This window comes from Falco biarmicus, chromosome 17 (assembly GCF_023638135.1).
Source record: "Falco biarmicus isolate bFalBia1 chromosome 17, bFalBia1.pri, whole genome shotgun sequence".
In the NCBI taxonomy this organism is placed as follows: domain Eukaryota; kingdom Metazoa; phylum Chordata; class Aves; order Falconiformes; family Falconidae; genus Falco; species Falco biarmicus.
Window position 1 is genome coordinate 4,100,146 of NC_079304.1, and position 14,723 is coordinate 4,114,868.

General features: G+C 54.0%; 2 protein-coding genes across 3 annotated transcripts; both read right to left on the bottom strand.

Annotated features, from left to right (window-relative positions):
- Window positions 1-2,220: 2,220 nt before the first annotated feature.
- PSMD3 (proteasome 26S subunit, non-ATPase 3) lies at window positions 2,221-6,812 on the bottom strand. Its single transcript, XM_056362532.1, has 12 exons — window positions 6,595-6,812; window positions 5,738-5,928; window positions 5,237-5,374; window positions 4,873-5,009; window positions 4,572-4,762; window positions 4,274-4,377; window positions 4,052-4,166; window positions 3,688-3,807; window positions 3,495-3,598; window positions 3,034-3,189; window positions 2,867-2,917; window positions 2,221-2,746 (listed from the first exon to the last, which is right to left on the bottom strand). The coding sequence occupies exons 1-12, from the start codon at window positions 6,758-6,760 to the stop codon at window positions 2,669-2,671; spliced, it is 1,551 nt and encodes a 516-aa protein (XP_056218507.1). The 5' UTR covers window positions 6,761-6,812; the 3' UTR covers window positions 2,221-2,668.
- A 763-nt stretch (window positions 6,813-7,575) lies between these two features.
- Window positions 7,576-14,442, bottom strand: GSDMA (gasdermin A). Of its 2 annotated transcripts, none has more exons than XM_056362202.1 (10): window positions 14,302-14,442; window positions 13,195-13,430; window positions 12,823-13,033; window positions 12,113-12,278; window positions 11,906-11,999; window positions 11,080-11,118; window positions 10,648-10,802; window positions 10,070-10,220; window positions 8,932-9,005; window positions 7,576-8,374 (listed from the first exon to the last, which is right to left on the bottom strand). In XM_056362202.1, the coding sequence occupies exons 2-10, from the start codon at window positions 13,406-13,408 to the stop codon at window positions 8,150-8,152; spliced, it is 1,329 nt and encodes a 442-aa protein (XP_056218177.1). In that variant the 5' UTR covers window positions 13,409-13,430; window positions 14,302-14,442; the 3' UTR covers window positions 7,576-8,149. The 2 variants fall into 2 exon arrangements, with proteins under 2 accessions (XP_056218177.1, XP_056218175.1); XM_056362200.1 differs by having other exon boundaries at window positions 13,195-13,457.
- Window positions 14,443-14,723: the final 281 nt, after the last annotated feature.

Here is a 14,723-nt window from a genome sequence, read left to right on the forward strand (position 1 = left end):
GTGCCGGCGGTGGCCTGGTGACTCATTAACCTGCTGGGCTCCTGCCTGGCCAGCTGGGTTGGCTGCTGCCCAGTGCTGCAGGGTCACTCACATGTGACAGGGTGAGGGGATGGTGGCTTTTCACAGACGGGGTGTGTCCCCCCCCCCTCCCCCCCTTGGGATCATCGCCATCCCCAGCCCATGTGGGCAACTCCCCTGAGCCCCTCACCCTGGCGTCAGGGCGGGTACTGGCAGTGTGACATTCACCGTGGTGGGACCAGCTAGAGTTGGCCAAGGTGAGACCCCATCTAGGCACATGCCCAGGACCCAGCTCAGCACCCTAGGGCCAAATCTTGCCTTGCTGGGTGCCACGGGGCCGTGCTGTGCTCAGTGTCCCCATGTGCAGCAGCCAGCACTCGGCCACATGGGGGGCTCAGCCCCCCTGCCCCCAGCCAGGGGCCATTCCCCCCCCTGCCCCCAGCCAGGGGCCATTCCCCCCTGCCCCTTCAGGGAAGCAGCTGCCAGGGCAGCCCCAGGAATGGGGCTGGCTGCTCCCTGCCCCTCCGCAGCCCTGCCGTGCTGACGTGGGAATTTTGGCTCGTGCCGGTTCCCGCAAGTGCTTCCAGGATTATCTGCTGGGCCGGTGCCGGCTGGGCTGGCTCCTGCCTGGCACGAGCTGGCCGGGGCACCGGAGGCACCTGCTCGACCCACAGCCCTATGACCTGGAGGGTGGGGGTGGGGGTCTGGGCAGGGTGACCCCAGGGCAGCAGTGAGCCAGGGGGTCTCACTGCACCACTGACCCCCAGCCTAGGTCCCATCACTGCCCTCACTGCAAGCTGTGGGGACAGGGGTGGGGACAGGGACCCCCGTCCTCGAGCAGGGTACAGCCCATGGGGTACAGCCTGGGGGGCTGCTGCCACCTCCAGCTGGGGGAAGGAACCCCCCATCAACTGCTGCCGATCTGTGAGCACCACCCAGAGCCTTGCCTGACACGAGGCAGTTAACTCTGAAACCTAACGATGACTTCCCTTCCCAGGCCCTGGCAGCACTCAGTGTTCTGCCCTCAGGCTGCACGAAAGGACCTTGGCAGCAGAGCCTCCTCATGGGTTTTCTTGGGAGAAATCACCCCCCCGGCTCTGCCTGTGCCCTCCCCGGGGCTGGGGGAAGCCAGGGGCCTTCCAGAGCAGGCGGTCCCTGAGGGGGCTGAGAATGGTGTGCCCGAGCCCCTGCGGGGGCATCCTGTTGCCCAGAGCTCAGCTGCCATCTCAGCACATCGGTGCTCTCAGGAATTGGGGTTGGGAGGATGTGAATCAGCGCTTGGTGGGGCCCAAAGCCCCCCATCAGCTTTCTAAGAAAGGAAGTGGTGGCAGGACCCGAAACCCCGTGGGTGTTGTGGCATGGGTGGCAGAGCTGGCCCAGCACACCCACGCCAGGCAGGAGCTGCCTGTCCTGGCCCTGGGGACTGTCCTGGGTGCCCGTCCGCTGTGCTTCTGCCTCGTGGCCACCCGTCCCCTCCGTGGGGCCTGAGCCCCCCAGTCCCTTCCTGGGGTTTGCCAGCAAGTGAGCGCTTATGGGGTGTCTCTGCCTCCCAGTGCCGGATCTGGACCCCCTGGCGCTGGCTGGGCTCTCGCCTTCCCTGTTCCGCGCTGGAGCAGGGACTGGCTGCATCCATCGCCCTTGGGCAGCCCCGCACTTGACCCTCAGCCCCTGGCCGCCAGCCCGGCCTGGGCATGCTGGGAGATTCCCAGATTTCCCCAGAGAAGGAGCCCAGCTGGTCCCAGATGCTGGTGGGACCCACCCAGCGTGGCTGCACGTTGCCATTCCCTATCACTCTCCGGGGCTGGTGTCTGGGGGGCTGGGGGGTACAAGGAGGGCCCAGTCTGACACCTCCCCCCCCCAACTTTTCCCAGCAGGGTGTGGGGCTCAGCCCTTTCCCCCCATGCACCTGGTGCCAATCCTGGTAATCCCTGCTCTGGCCTTTGTCTGCAGCTGCAGAATAAAGTGGATTTTGGGAAACGGGATCCCATGGGCTGGAGGAGATGGAGTCTGCGCTGCTCCCTGCCCAGACCCACTGCTGCCACCAAGCCCCGGGTGCCCCTGGCTCAGCTCTGGGATGTCACCTCCAGCCCCTGGCAGGGCCTGGGCCAAGAGCTGGCCCCAGCCCGGAGGGGGGAAACAGGTAACAAACCCCCCCGATGCGCTCCCAAGTCACAACAAACCCAGGGCAGGAGCAGGCCAGGCTGGTGTTTTTCCAACTTTTATTTGAAAAGTCTTATTTGAAGTTTAACAAAGTTTGACCCCATTATTGTAGGGAGAGCTGGGGGCACTTGCAGCCCCTGTGGAGCAGTGTGCTCCTGTCCCCCGCCTGCCCTGGCCCTGCTTGTCCAGGAGCTCCCAGTTCATGGGCTCGGCTGCACCGCTGCTGGGCTCAGCGATGACCGGGACCACAAGCAACCTTAAAAGAATGTTTGTTTATTGGGGAAGGGGGTTCTTGCCGTGGCTGGAGGGGGGACGGGAGAGCAGGACATGTGGCTGCAGGCCCAGGGAACCCCTGTGTCTCCCTCCCACAGTACAGACATGCAGGTATTTATAAAAGAAAGGCAGATGGGGGGGACTGGGGTTGTGTGGAGCTCCGCTCAGACAGCATCTTCCCTAGGGACAAATGAAAAAATACAGCCAGGCCAGAGGGTCATGGAAAACCATCATCATCATCCTCTGCCATCTCCTTTGCGAACTCCAGGTCCTGCTGCTCGCGCTCCCGGCGCTCCTGGAAGGTAAAGGTGGAGGTTGGTGGCAGCTGAGGGACAGAAGCCACATCCAGCCCGTGGCCTCAGTGGCTGCAGTGCCAGTGGCTTCTGGCAGCTGGCTGCGGAGACCCAGATCTCACCTCTGCAGATTCCAAGTCCTTGTTGTAAGATTTGGGTGGGAACCTCATGGCCTGTAAAACAGAAGGGAGAGGGAGAAGCTCTGAGCTGAGAAACGCCTCAACTCTGCCCAGCTGTCCCCTTCAGCCGGGCCCTGCCAGCCCCTTGGCCGGGGACCCACCACGCTCACCTTGACAGACATGTTGTGGATGTCAAGGCAGAAAGAGATGCGCTGGTGAAATGCCAGCTGGGGCTCCCGGGTGGAGTAGATGTCGATCATTTCCTTTGACTGGACGTAGCCCTTCTCGTGATTAATGCTGGCCTCGATCACGCCATCCCGAATGGCCTGCAAGCCGGAGGGCACGCGGTCAGGGCACCCGCTGTCTCCGAGGGCTGAGGCAGCAGTTTAGAGTGAAGGGAGGAGCTGGCTGCTGTGACAGGAGCGGTGGGCTCAGGACACAGCACGCAGAGAGGGGACACGGTGCCCTGAGCGTCCCCCAGCATCCCCTGGAGGGGTCTCGACCTAAAACCAGTGACCACCCCAGGAAGGGAGCGCTGCGGGGACAGGGCAGAGGCAGCGAGGCCAGTGGTGAGAACCAGGGGCTGTGGGCAGCCCAGGACCCAGAGGGACGGGGTTTCCCATGCAGCTACCTTGGCGACAATGAACTCTGCATCCTCCGGACTGTCCAGCTGCAGTTTCTGGGCAATATCGGCCAGGGAGATGCGGGAATAGGAGAGGCTGATCATCCGGACACCTGCGCGGGAGGAACGAGAGTGGAGCCCCCCAGGCCAGGCAGCCCAGTATGTGACAGGGTCCCTGAACACCACAGCAGCGGCCTCCTACCCGTCTTGATGACGTTGTGCCTCAGACGAATGATCAGGGTGTAGGTGCCATCGGCTTGGAACTTGTCCCCAAACTGATCGAGGACTTGGTTGAACTTGGCCAAGTTCCCGGTCCTGACGGCTGGAGGAGAGATTGTGTTAACTGGGGAAGGAGCGAGGGGTGGGGCGCGGTGGGGAACGCGAGCCAGGGGGACTCCCAGGTCTGTCATCCCCTCCTCTCAGGAGCTGCCTCCTCCTCCCCCAGTGCAGTCTGCAGCTAAGGCCCATCGAGGGGAAAGAAACTCCCCCTGCCAGGGCTTCCCACTCCCTCAAAGCACGGGACATGGTGGCGAGGACGGAGCGTGGGCAGGAGCAGCCCATCGTACCCTGAGTCAGGAGGAAGTAGGGCATGAGCGAGCGCTTGAGGGAGGGTTGTCTGAACTGGAGCCTGTCCGGGATCTCCCCGAGCAGCAGCTCCACCACGATGAGCAGCTTGTGCACCTTGAGCAGAAAGAGACAGTGAGTCCCCACGGGGCCCCCAACCCCGCAGCAGCTTCCCTGTGGACCCAGGAGGTACCAAACCCCACAAGTTTCCTGTTCCTGCTCACCGTCTGCTTGAAACCGACGGCCGTGTGCTGTGGCGCCTTCCGCAGGGCGTTCGTCATGGTCCTCCGCGCCTCTGAGTACTCCAGCTGGATGGCCTTGATGCGCCCTGCGGTCACACAGGGCAGAAGACAGTGGGAAAATTCCCTGAGTGAATCCAGCTGGACCCACCCGGACAGGGCTTCAAATTCTGCCTGGAAGCCTCATCTCCAGCTGCTCCAAAGGGTTTTCTGGGGAACCAGAGCCCTTGATTTTGGGTGCAGCCCAAGCTGCCAACGCTGTGCAGGACCCTCTGTGTCTCACCTGTGTAATAGAGGTACCGAGCCCACTCGTTGTTGTTGGCCTGCTCAGGAAACACGGACTTGGAGACGAGCTTTTCTGCTTGGTCATAGAGGTTGTAGTGGAGATAGTTCCTCAGCAGCAGATTCAGGAGGGTGGCCTGACCATCAGCGTCATGGCGCAGCGTGGCCGTCCGTAGCCGGGCGTGCAGGAAGCTACAGGAAAAAGAGCAAATGTGTCAGGGAGGAGGAAAAAGAAACAGCCCCGCTCCCCAGAGCACATGGGACCAAGCTCAGGGAGAGCCTGCACGCAGGATCTGCCCTACCTCCTGACCACATCGAGTTTATTCAGGAATTCATAGATTCGGGAGTGGTAGTAATAACATTTTGCCACCACTAGATCAAGGGCCCGGCGGTTTTGGGAACTGATCTTCTGCATCAGGTCGTCGGACACTTTCTGAGCCTGCAGGAGGGGAACGGAGGTCAGAGCAGAGGAACTGCTGCCCAGGAAGAGCAGAGACCGCCAGGGCTGTGGGACTGAGCCCGGGGGTTGCCTCCAAACACAGCTGAAACAAAGGGGAAAGTGTGGAGCCGCAGACAGACAGGTCCCTGAGGCTCTCCAGGCCCTGCCTAGCACAGAAGCACCACACGGAAAGCTCAGCTTCCAAGCCAGAAGCCCAGGAATCTCACCTCCGGGTATCGCTTGCTGTTCATCAGGTAGATGACGAGGAGCAGCTGGAGGTAGGTCTCCACTTCTGGCAAGAGAGGGGCTGAGGCTGCCTTGCCCGTCCGCGGGCGAAACTGCAGCTCGGCTTCTGTGTCCATAGACTGAGGGAGACAGACGAGCTGAAGCCCTGTCCTGCCAGCACCACTACCACCCGCCCAGCGCTGTGCACACCTCTGCCTGCAGCGAGGCCTGTCCCCAGCCGGGTGACAGCTGTGCTTGAAGTGTGACAAGAGAGCCAGCCCAGGCTGCTGGCACTACAACCCCATCCCTGCCAAGAGCTGCAGTGGCCCATCTCATCTCACACGCATTCCCAAGCAGCTGGGCTGCGTGTCCCGAGGGTCCCCAGGCCCTTGGCTGTTCCTGGTGCCCTCCTGCCCTGCACAGCGGGGCTCTGGAGGCTCCTCGGTGCGCGAAAGGCGTCCCCTCCATAGCTGGTCACCTCTCCCCATCCCCTGCTGCCGTACCTCCTCCAGGAAGCTGAGGAGGAAGTCCCGCATGGTACTGTTGGAAGTGAAGAAGCCATTGATGGCTTTATGAAGCACGTTGGAGTTGAGTCGGCGGGAGGTGGAGGGCAGAGCCCGCAAGGCACGCAGGACATAGCGTGGCTCCTTCCCCGACACGGCTTTCTCCAGCTGCTTCACGTGCTCTTTGATATCTGTGGAAGCACAAGCAACACTATGTCAGCACGTGTCTCCCAGAGGCCTCTGCCAAAGGATGCACCGGAGCAAAGCCGGTGCTGGGATCTCTCCCATCCTGCTGCTGTTGGGTCTCTCTGTCCGCTCATGGTGCCGGGGCCGTGTGGCCTCAGTGTCCCAGGGGACCTGACCCGGCCCCAGGACTGTCCCTGCTCGGAGCAGGGGGCTGAGAAGATCCCCCGCAGAGATCCCTTCCCTTTCGCTCCTGCTATGGGCTCCAGCCCTGCGGGGTCCCCCCACAGCCCCTCTGCAGCTCCCCCTGCCCTCCCCCGCCCCCAACAGCCCACCCTCCCAGGGGGTCCCCCACAACATACCTCACAGCCACCCCTCTCCCCCAATGACCTCCCCTTCCCCTCCTCCAACACCCTTCCCAGCACCTCTCCCCACATGCACCCCCCACCCCCCCTCCACGGGCGCTCCTGCGCTACCCCCCTCCCCTGCCCCCCCGGGCTCTTCACAGCCACCCCATTCCCCTTCCTCCCCCAGCCCCCACCTCCTACAGGGATCCCTCACGGAGGCTCCCCCGCCCTGGCCCTGACCCCTTTCCTCCTCCACCACCCCCCAGACAACATCCCACACCACAGATCCCCGCCACAGGGACCCCTCTCCAGAGCCCCCCCCCTCACCCTCCAACGTGACAGCGTCAAGCTCCCGCTGCGGCTGCCGCTCCCCGGCCGTTTCGGCCGCCGCTGCCTCCTCCTGCATCTCCACGTCGGGGGGGGCGGGCGGCGGCCCGTCGGGGGGGCCCTTGGCCTTGTCGCCGCGGCGGCGGGACGCGCCCTCCTGCTTCATGGCCGGGCACGCCGGGCCGGCCGTGACACTGCAACAACCGCGGGGCACGCCGGGAGTCGCCAGGCCCGACCAGCCGCACCGCCCTAGCGCCGCCAGGCCCGCGAGGCCGAGCGCCGAGCGCGACACCGTTCGGCTCCTTCCGCTTACGCCCTCTCCGTTCTTTCCGGCAAGCGCTCGGGTATTTCCGCCACACTCTCGGGTGTTTCCGGCGGACGCTCGGGGATTTCTGCCCGCCGCTTGGTTGTTCCCGCCAGTCTCGCGGCGCATGCGCGGGCGCTGCTGGCCTGCCGCGCTGAGGTGAGGTGCGAGGCCTGGCGGAGCGGCAGCCGTGAGGGCCCCGGGCTCTTCTCATGGCTGGTGCAAAGCACAGCCAGGCTCCCCGCCTCGGCGTGCTGTCAGCGACCACCCAGGCACCCAGTGCTGCCCCTTGCTAAGGGCGCCCCCCCCCCCTTTCCCCCAGGAGCCTAGAGGTTCCCTCCCTCCACCCCCTTTCCCCCAGGAGCCTTGAGGGACCCCCCCCCTCCCCCCCCTACTTTCCCCCAGGAGCCTTGAGGGATCCCCCCCTCCCCCCCCTACTTTCCCCCAGGAGCCTTGAGGGACCCCCCCCCTCCCCCCCCCCTACTTTCCCCCAGGAGCCTTGAGGGACCCCCCCCTTCCCCCCCCCTACTTTCCCCCAGGAGCCTTGAGGGGCCCCCCTCCCCCCCCCCCTTTCCCCCAGGAGCCTGAGGGGAGCTGGGCCTCCAGGCAGGCAGCCGCACTGGGTGACTGAAAACACCTGCAGACTTACAAAAACTGCTTTTAAGAATGTCCAGTCGTTCAGTAAGAAGTTGTTCTCTTTATTTATGAAGTAGTAATCAAAGTATTTGTAGTATTGTTCTGAAATACTGTAATTTATTGCTTGCTGGGGTGCGTAATTCTGTGATAGAGGTGCTGTTTTATCAGGTCTGCATCGTTAAAATGTTCTCAGATCCTATGGCTTTCTAACATTTCCTGGCTTATTGAATCACAAAGGAACCACAAGTGTGACCAGGATAAGTGCATTATTGCTGACATGTTCCTTTACATGTTATTGATAGCATGAGCAGCTGTGTGCTACCGTTTTCTAGGAAAAGCAGGATCGCATAAGGTGCAACTACCAGGCTTGTTTGGGCTAGTGTATTTTTTCAGTTGGCACTCCCCATTCATATGCGGGGAAAGAAAAAGCAGTTTTGGCTTCTATAAGTTTTCTTGCCTTAAGTCTTTTTGCATCCGTTTCAAAGCAGCATTAGTGAGTACCTTGCCTGTGTAGGGATGAAATTTGGAAAGAGCAACTGGCTTGCAGTAACAGGCTCTCAAATGCATTGTTAAGTGTTACCTTTAAATCATCCCTAATGGGGGGACACATGTAACCTAATTTGAGTTACTCAGAACACTGAGGATGTACAGAGACACATACAGGGCTGCTGTGGCCGAGAAGGCTTCTTCCATACAGACAGCAGATCCATCTTTCTGGAATTTCACTCCACTCATCTCAAGCATTGCAATGGTTATTTTTTGTACCTTCTGTTGTGAGGAGGAGAGCAAGCTGTCATCCAGGTTGAGATGCACATTCCTGTGTTCCAAGATGATCCCAATCTTCATAGCAAGAACAACAAAAAAGCAGTATTGGTATTGTAGTACTCCCATTCTCACTTAATGACTCCACATAAGAAGTCATTAAGTAAATGATCTCTTTGACTTGTGCTTTACTATCTTACAGCTGCACTAAATAATCCACGTATGGGACTTTTCACCCTGTAAGATTATCATGCTCATGTATTCAGTTCCTAGTTTCTTGTGAATTAGTTATGTCCAAGAAATTGTGGTTTGTTTTTTTTTTTTTAAAAACTGAAGCCAGAAAATTCTGATGGCTACCTCAAGAAAAATGAGAGTCATCTGTGTCCAGTTTAATGTCTGTTATCAGCAAAACATTTGTTAGAAGTCCTAGGTCTTCCTGTCTTGGGGTGTTTTCTCTTGAAGTGGGTATTTTGAGCCCTGCCAAGTCTGAAGCAATTATTCTTGCCTTTCTTCCTGGCATTACCTTAAGTGGGGATACTGCTATACCTATACCATCATTTAAATGTTGCTTTACTTAAAATAACATCTCCCCCCCCCCCTTCATTTTGAGCCCAATGTGATATATGATCTCTCACCAGCTTAAGCTGTTGGGACACAGCCTTCTCTTCCAAGGACTCCAGCAACAGCAGCAGCTGATCCTCTGTTAGCTCTGCAGAATGAAAAAAGGTTTGTACCAAAAACCCACCACCAGTGTTTCAGAGACAACTGGTAAGATGTGAAGGGTGACCATCAGTTGTCTTGCAGGGCGTGCCTGTTGGGTCAAATGTTCTTCAGATGTTTTAAAATCAATTATTAGTGCAGCCTCTATGTGAGATGAATACAGCCGTTTCTCTGTAGAGGTGACTGTCACGTCGAGGGTAGAGACCAAGGGGGCTGAGGGCAAGTTCAAACTGTGTTCTGTGGCAGCCTTGGGATAAGAACCCTGGGATTGGCACTGCTCTTTCATGGAATGGTTTGGGTTGGAAGGGGCCTTAAAGATCATGTAGTTCTAACCCCCTGCCATGGGCAGGGACACCTGCCGCTAGACCTGGTTGCTCTGAGCCCTGTCCAACCTGGCCCTGAACGCTTCCAAGGATGGGGCATCCACAGCTCCTCTGGGCAACCTGTGCCAGTGCCTCACCACCTTCATAGTGAAGAATTTCTAATATCTAATCTAAATGTACCCTCCTCCAGTTTAAAGCCATTCCCCCTTGTGCTATTGCTACACGCCCTTGTACAAAGTCCCTCTCCAGCTTTCCTCTCGGCCCCTTTAGGTACTGGAAGGCTGCTCTGAGGTCTCCCTGGAGCCTCCTCTTCTCCGGGCTGAACAACCCAGCTCTCTCAGCCTGTCCTCATAGGAGAGGGGCTCCAGTTCTTTCTGTAAGGTAACCTTGCCATCTTTACCCACATCTTCATTCTGATTTCAAGCCCTCTTGTCAAGGATCCCCTTGTGGATACTGATCCTGGACTAAGAGGTATTTCAGTGTCACACTTCTGGCAGTCACTGCTCTGTGACTCTCCAGCTGTTGCTGAACAGCAGCTGCTGCAGACAGGTCTACTCTCAGCACACACCACCTTCATTCCCGTAGTCCAAGAAATTGTTTTAGGTAAGTGCTGTGCAGGTCTCTCACACACTGTCAGTTTTCTATATTTTGCTAGCCTTGTTGGCAGGGATGCTTTTAACCTCTTCTGGTGCTGATAGTTTTCTCCATTAAAATGGCCAGAAAGCCTTACCATCTAAAGCGTCAAGAGTGTAGGTGATTGCTCCTGCCAGCTTAAGGAGAAGATGTCTTGAAGAATATTGTAAGCTGCTGAACAGGTCTTTTAAGTCTGGGCTTTCTGTTTTCAGCTCACAATTACGAGTTTCATCAAGAACTTCGTCCATCTAGAGGGATAAGAAGAAGAAACGTCAGGGTTTCCGAGAAGAGGCTGCTGATAGTCCCTTGCAGTCTAACTACAGAAGCATATGAACAGTCCTGTAGTGTGTGTCTCCCCTCCCTAAGCTATTGATGAGGCTGGAGTTGAGGCTTTAGCCATTCGCGCTGGCCCTGGTTAAAGACAGAATATGAAGCTTAAATGGTTTGATACCTTCAGGTAAATCTGCGAGGCTATATTCAGGATATATTTTGGCAGTTGGCTCTGTCCTGAGTACCTTTTTTCTGTGTATGGTGATGGAGACCAGACGGATGTGCTGAGTGAACGATTTTTGGATTGATAGTTGTGGCACAGGAGGGAAGACGTCTGGGACAAGAGGTGTGATCATGGAAATCTCTGTATCTATAGATCCTGGTGGTAAGAAGAACTCTACTTACTTTATGGTTCAGCTCTTCAAAGAGGTTCCTGTCTCTCATCACAGCTTTGATGGCTTTTAAAAATGTGACTGACAGATCAGAAGACAACTGAGAGAGAATTTGACAATTCTCTTTAATTTCTCCTTCCAATGCTCCTAATTTTCCTCCTGAGAAACCTGAAAACCAGAAAGAGTCTGAATATGTCACTTCCACACTAGGTAATCCCACAAGAAGTTCACTGGCACCCCTAAATTTAGAATTTGAAATATTTCTGTGAATATTTTTTTTTTAAGCAATACGCGATTTTGAGTCAAACAGTTGTCATGTCTCAGGTAGTAGGCAGTACTCTACCACAGCAAAACCATTGCATTTGGTGGTTTGTGTTTATCCTGAGAGATTCCGTCTTACCCGAAGGGGATAAAAGTAGTGGAGGTAGTAAAAACCATTGCTTACCATCACATATATACTGTCTATCTTCGAAATACCGAAGATCTGCAACAGGATAAAAAGGGCATTGCTAATTTAGAAAAATACTTAAAGCTGGATAGGTATTTTTTTTTTTTTTTACCAGGGTGGTTGTTTTAGATACTGGTATCCCAGGTCCGAAGTCTCATGTGCTACTCTTAGGTCAGACTGGGTTTGCACCCTTCTGCAGGGTGTCTGTCTTCTGCCAGTTCATTTAAACTCGTTATTCCTACACCTTGTTCCCAACTGTCATGTGCCTTATGTTAAGGCCTGTGTTGTCCAGTGTGTTAAAATGGCAGCTTATACTCAACAAGATCCATGCAGGTGTGGGAAGCACAGAGCATAGGGAGAGAAAGCTACATGCAATTTCAAAAATCCTGCAGTAGGTTTTGTGGATCTTGGACCTTTCTTTCTCTACATATCCAGCATAAGTGCCTTTGATGCCACCCTTCCCACTGAAGGGTCAGCCATCCTGGCTTCTCCCTGACTTTTCTGAGTGGGAAAAGAAAATAAACTGCTCTTTATGCCCTTTTTCAACAGGAGCTCTGCAGTTCCTGAAACTTAGAGCTGAGACTTTCAGTATCCCCCTTTCACTTCCTCATCACACCCCTGCCAAAACTGCATCTCTTTCCCAAGTTGCTCTTATGTACTGTGTATGGCCTTTTCCCGGGTGATTTGTCACTCATACTGCATTAATGTCCTTCCAAGTGAGTTAAGGATGGCTGTGAGACTGAACGGTATTTCAGAAAATGTTTTTCCCTCTTCTGCCTTGTTTCCTGCATGGAGTCATTGGTAGTTTCTTGAAGTTACTTACACCATGATTTGTCTGTAATGTCCAGCTGGATTGCCTTGAAGGCCAGAGTGCAGCCCTTGGGTATAGTTAGGCTTTGTTTTTTGTCTCTGGTGCCCTGCTCAATGAAAAAAACATCAATAAACCAACCAAAAACCCCCTGTTACTGGGTCGGGATGGCACACAGGTGTTTGGGAAGGACTGATTCCCGAGCCTGAAGAGAAATCAAACCTTTGCATGAAACTTGGCATACAACTGGGCAATCAAGCACCCCTCTGCTGTGGTGGATTCCTCGTAGCAGGCCTCCTCTGAGGTTTCTATTGTTTCATGAACCACGTATAAACGTTCGCGTGTTTTCTGTAGTTGTTGAATGAAGGGGTGATCCATGTTAATTTTTCTAAAAGAGAAAAAGGATGCAATATCCTGGTGGCTTTTCTGTGAGTTATGACAAAAGTCCTGTAGCCTGCTCAGAGTTGAAAGCCTTATGCATGCATCTGCTCTCATGTTGCATGAGTATGTGTAAATAGCACAATGTCAGGGGGTTTTGGGGGGAAAAAGGTGGCAGAAAACGGGCTGCAGTTCTTGCTGTCCTCAGGGCATTCCCTTTCTAATGCCTGAGGGGAACTGGTGCAGTGAGGCTGCAGCCTGGCAGGTCATACAGGTGATCTGTCCTGATCTATATGCTCCTCTCCAGGTACAAACCATGGGAAAAGACTCTGTGTTGAGGTCTTCCCGCTTCCTGAATTACACGCAAATCTGTAAGCATTACAAAGCTGTGTAAGGAATCTTTCTCGCTTCTCTTTCTTGCCCTCCAGTTAGGGAGAATGTATGCTCTCGGGTCTTAATCTTGGGGTTTGGCTGTTGAAAACCCACTGTGTAGCTTGGCTGTGGGGTAGAGGAGGATGACTGGAAGGCGTGTTTTGCCTCTGTGTCTCCCTTACCTTTCTGTTGTCAGTGCCTCGAGTTTTGGTAGTGGTATGTGGTTCTTATCCAGCTTGATGGACCAGCCTTTGGACGAGGAGGCAGCTGCTTTCAGCTCTGTGCTTACAGAGTCAACACAAAGGCTTAGATTCCCGTCAACTCTGTCATTGGTGTGTGTTCTGACTGTAAATTGCCTTGATTCTTTATCACCTCCGCTGGGAAGGAGGGAGTCTGAAAGAATTCAATGTGTTAGCTTAAGCATGATTACACAGGCTCAGTGTTATAACTAGTGTACACAAGAAAGATGGAATGTGGTAGAGTTCAGCCACAAATGATCCAAATGTTTTGTCTATGGAAACTGCAAACTTAAGATTGATAAGTGTGGGCTTTACCTGTGCTGTTATTGTCTTCTCCAGGCAGCAGGAAGTCGGTAAGTCTGTGCCATGTCTGTTTGTAGGAGGGAGATCGGTGGAACATGGTTTTTTCTTTTTGTCTCACTAGACAGAGGGGTCTGAAATGTTCATGGTCGATGATGCTGTGAACTGGGATCAGTCCTCCGCTTGGTTCCACTTGATTTACTATGGTTTGGGTGACTTTTTTGAACATTCTGTTACAGCTGGCTGGATTCCTGAACCAAAGCAAAGTGTACTTGTGCCTTAAGGAAGAAGCAAGGGAAGTTAAGCAAAAATTACTTGAAAGGAAAGTAGGTTGTAACAAAATATGTTACTTCTAATAATTACTCCTCAAAATCAGTAATAACACATGAAAACCCACATGGACAGTATTATTTACAGGGAAGCATTTGGGGAGGTAGGAGTAGGAGCTGTGGCTTGCTAATGAGGTTTGTTTAGATTCGTCCCCCTTTGCTGATGAACTCCCAGTTGTGCAGTGATCTTCATCACTGGGGTTTGTTGCTTTTTTTTTTTTTTTTGTTGTTGCCTGTACCAGGACAGACCATCATAATTTTCATTACTAAACTAGACATTGCTTCTTAACCTAGGACCTATTGTGGTTCTAAATGCTTTAACCTTTAATTAATGCATTGCCCTGATGTAAGTTTAAAAAGAAGAAAGCTTTAGTGGTTTGCTGGTTTTTACTGCTTCATTGTTTTCCCTGTGCATCCTGTTGCCTGGCAGACGGAAATGGTTTAGCATTGTTTTGAACTAAGAGCATTAGAAAAATTATTTCATTGAAGCCTTACTACAAGGAAGTGAAAGTGCTGAGGGGTGAGCAGTGGGTTGGAGTGGAGGGGAATAAGAGACTTTATGACAAATCTCTCCCAAAACAGTAAAAAATAAAATATCATCCCAGCACAGCTGCCTGGTGCTCTGTCTGTGTCCCTTGCGGAGGAGAGTTCTGTGTTTGAGAGGCAGAAATAAAATAACTTTTCATTTCCTGTTGCAGCTTTTAGTCCAGGGTTCATTTTGCTGCTTGCTTCAGTTAGTGTACGTAAGATATAGGAAACTTTGATCTACAAATGAAAGAAGTTCAGTACTTACAGAGAAGCGTGCTGGTCTTCCCACCTCTTCTGCACTGCACTTTATCAAATCTTGTTGGAGAAGAGAAGTTGATCCTCGTTTACAGTTCAGATGAGCAGAGGAGGGGGAGATATCTTCCCTCTCCCTAGTGAACCACAAGGGTCTGAGAAAAGAAACTTAGTCTGATTCTTCCAGAAAGCAGGAAGGCTGTTAGGTGACAAAGGATGGTGCGTTGTATGTGATGCACCTGGGGAGGTGCAGTAACCCCATGTGCTTAATGTGAGGTCATTTTAGTAGTACTTACAGGACTCGTTCCCTTGGGAGACTTCCAAGAAAGAGAGAAAAACTAAACAGGAACACTTAACAGACACTTTGTTCCACCCCTCTTCCATACCAAAAGCTCTTAAAAAAAAAAAATAAAATTAAAAAATGTACTTGCCTGT